Source organism: Triticum dicoccoides, chromosome 4A, assembly GCF_002162155.2.
Source record: "Triticum dicoccoides isolate Atlit2015 ecotype Zavitan chromosome 4A, WEW_v2.0, whole genome shotgun sequence".
Classification (NCBI taxonomy): domain Eukaryota; kingdom Viridiplantae; phylum Streptophyta; class Magnoliopsida; order Poales; family Poaceae; genus Triticum; species Triticum dicoccoides.
The window spans coordinates 10177348-10179986 of record NC_041386.1 but is presented as its reverse complement, the minus strand read 5'-3'; the positions used below and the strand labels follow the sequence as shown (position 1 = coordinate 10179986).

Here is a 2639-nt window from a genome sequence, read left to right as displayed (position 1 = left end):
CTGGCGAGTCCGTCGCGGACGCACCCACTGATCCACCCAGCACCAGCACCGGCCAACGGGATTTTAAAAAGGCGACTGACCACCGAAACAGCCGCAGTGCGGCAGCAGGTGGCGCGCGTCTCCGGCGTGGCGGAAACATACAGACAAACAGGCGAACGGCACCCGGTAATAAACAAAACCCGCGAGCGATCGCGCCACGAACCCACGGCGCAGAGGCTTATCCGAACCGAGCACCCAGACCCGTCCCAGCATCCTATAAAATGCGCCTCGCATCCGAGATCCATCCATCCACAACATCCAGAGCAAAGAGCATCCAGATTCCACACTCCAGAGCAACTGTTTCAGGCTGAGTTGAGTTTTTTTGGGGTTGCCAATGGCGGACATCGCGATGCTGGTGGCGGAGGAGCACGAGAAGAGGATGAAGCGAGGGGCGCCCCGCACGGTCGCCGGCGCCGGCGAGGAGGCGTCCGAGGGAAGGGTGAACTTCGGGGCGGTGACCAAGGTGTGGGGCTCCTGGGCCGAGTCTGCCGCCGCCGCCGCGTCCGGGGTCAAGGTGCACGTCGCGGTGCTCGTCAGGTCCGACCTGGTGGCGGCCGAGCCCAGGAGCCCGGTCGCCCGGGCAGCCTTCGACGGCTTCTTCTCTGCTTGATGAGTGTGAATTAGAGTAATTCGGAGGAGTTTACCGTGTGGAGTACCTCTCCCCCTTAAGCCAGCGTCATATAACTCCGGTTTGTACATAACCGTGTGCTTTACTGGTTTGCAACGAGGAAGAAGTGTACTTTTCGTACTGCTCTTCGCTTGGGCGGCAACTATGCGTTTTGACATTTTATCTTTGGAGTTGGGCGCTGCCAGGCGCCGGCCGACCGGCCAAAATCCTAAACCGGTGACCCTCGGAGTCGTTCAGTCACAGTCCCATGTACGGTAACGATTTGTATGAGTCGGTGAGCGAGAAAAAAAAATCCTCCCATGTGCCTTCACTTTCCCATGGATTGCGCGTGGAAATAGGGAACGAGATCGTCTGACTTAGATCGATCTACTGCCGAGGGACGTAGTACGTGCTGCGCCGTTCGTGGACCATATATATGTACTATTATTCCCACAAATGCTAGCCCACCAAATGACGTGTTGGCTAATGCGCGCCTAAAGAAAAAGGACTTGGCTTGAGAAGAAGCACAAGGCTAGGAAAAAGAGAGAAAACAAAACTACATAACAGTTCGAGGGAGAGGTATGTTTTTAAATAACTATTGTCTTTTCAATGTTATTCTGCCCATTAACTCTCATAACCCTCAATTTTTTTCTTTAGAAGAAACAAGAGGTTGGGGAAGAGGCATGTAGTGGTGTTGGACAAGTTGAAGATGTTATAGTTTACAAGGACAATATGAAGGAGTCTCAAGATTACAAGGACAATCTTAACTTTACTCAACTTTTGATGGTAATCTTGTCCATATAATTAGTCTAGAAATTTAAGGGATGACAATTATTCTTATAAATACTTACTTATTTAATTCAATTTCCAGGGACCAATTACATGTGATCTATTTACTGGGTCGTGGTGAAGTGCTATTCTTTTTGGGCAACCATGTGCTCTTTACTTGAATGAGAGCACAAACAAGCATGGTTTTGGGAAATTTGGACATTCAGTTTAGTTTAGGTTCTAGTTGATCAATCACTTTCTTCATGCATTTCAGAGATATACTCCCTGGGTTGGCATCTATTTTGTTCAATGCACCTGCAATTTCTGTATGCATGCTCATTTACATTCAGCAGCCAAAGCAGGCATTATGACTTGCAAATCATTTTATTCCTGGAAGGATATGCTCACAAATTGTCAATAGCAGCACCTCTTTAATTAACAACACCTATTATATGCTCTCAAATTGACAACCTTATATCACAACAGTTCAATTCAGTGCATTTCTATCAGTTTCGTCCGATTTTGCACACACACACAGACACACACACACACACACACACACACACACACAAGTTGTCTGTTTATTGGAACAATTCTTCAGTTATAACAAACATTCAAGAAAGCAGGAACATTTTCCACACAAATCTGTTCAAGTCTGCACATGTACAAGTACCACTCATGTCAGACCAATTCTGCAAATGTAGAAGTACAAACTAGAACAGTAATTCAATCATAACATTCATTCAAAATGCTGTTGTAGCTTCTCTCTTTTCACTCTGAAAACATTCGTACATCAAGACACAATACAAGCAGCAGAGCAGATGGCCCGCAGAAGCCTTGACAATGTTGGCTTCATGGCCTCGGCAGCTCGGCGGCGTCAACGGCGCCGGCTCCGCAGCTCCACGGCCTCGATGGCTCCGACGCATTGCGCCATAGACGAGGCGTGGCTGATGGCTCCGCTGCCTCCACTGCTAGGCGGCCTGACACCTGGACGAAGCGGCAGCTATCTGCCGCCTCCACAGCTAGGCGGCGTCGCGTCCTCCCGGAGCTGCTCCTCCATCAGCGGCCATGATTGCCTCACCCTATCTTAGCAACACCACTCCACGGTAGCATCACCACCTCCCCTGCTCCCTGAAGCGGTTGCGAAGTGCCCCGCCGCCTATGTTGCTCCTTCATCTTCCGCCAAGACCGCCCATCATCCCAAGCCCCTGGTTGCTCACCGTCT

At 50.0% G+C, this 2639-nt stretch overlaps 1 protein-coding gene across 1 annotated transcript; it reads left to right on the top strand.

The window, feature by feature from the left end:
- Positions 1 to 230: 230 nt before the first annotated feature.
- LOC119284589 lies at positions 231 to 977 on the top strand. The gene has a single exon (XM_037563719.1). The coding sequence runs from the start codon at positions 374 to 376 to the stop codon at positions 647 to 649; it is 276 nt and encodes a 91-aa protein (XP_037419616.1). The 5' UTR covers positions 231 to 373; the 3' UTR covers positions 650 to 977.
- Positions 978 to 2639: the final 1662 nt, after the last annotated feature.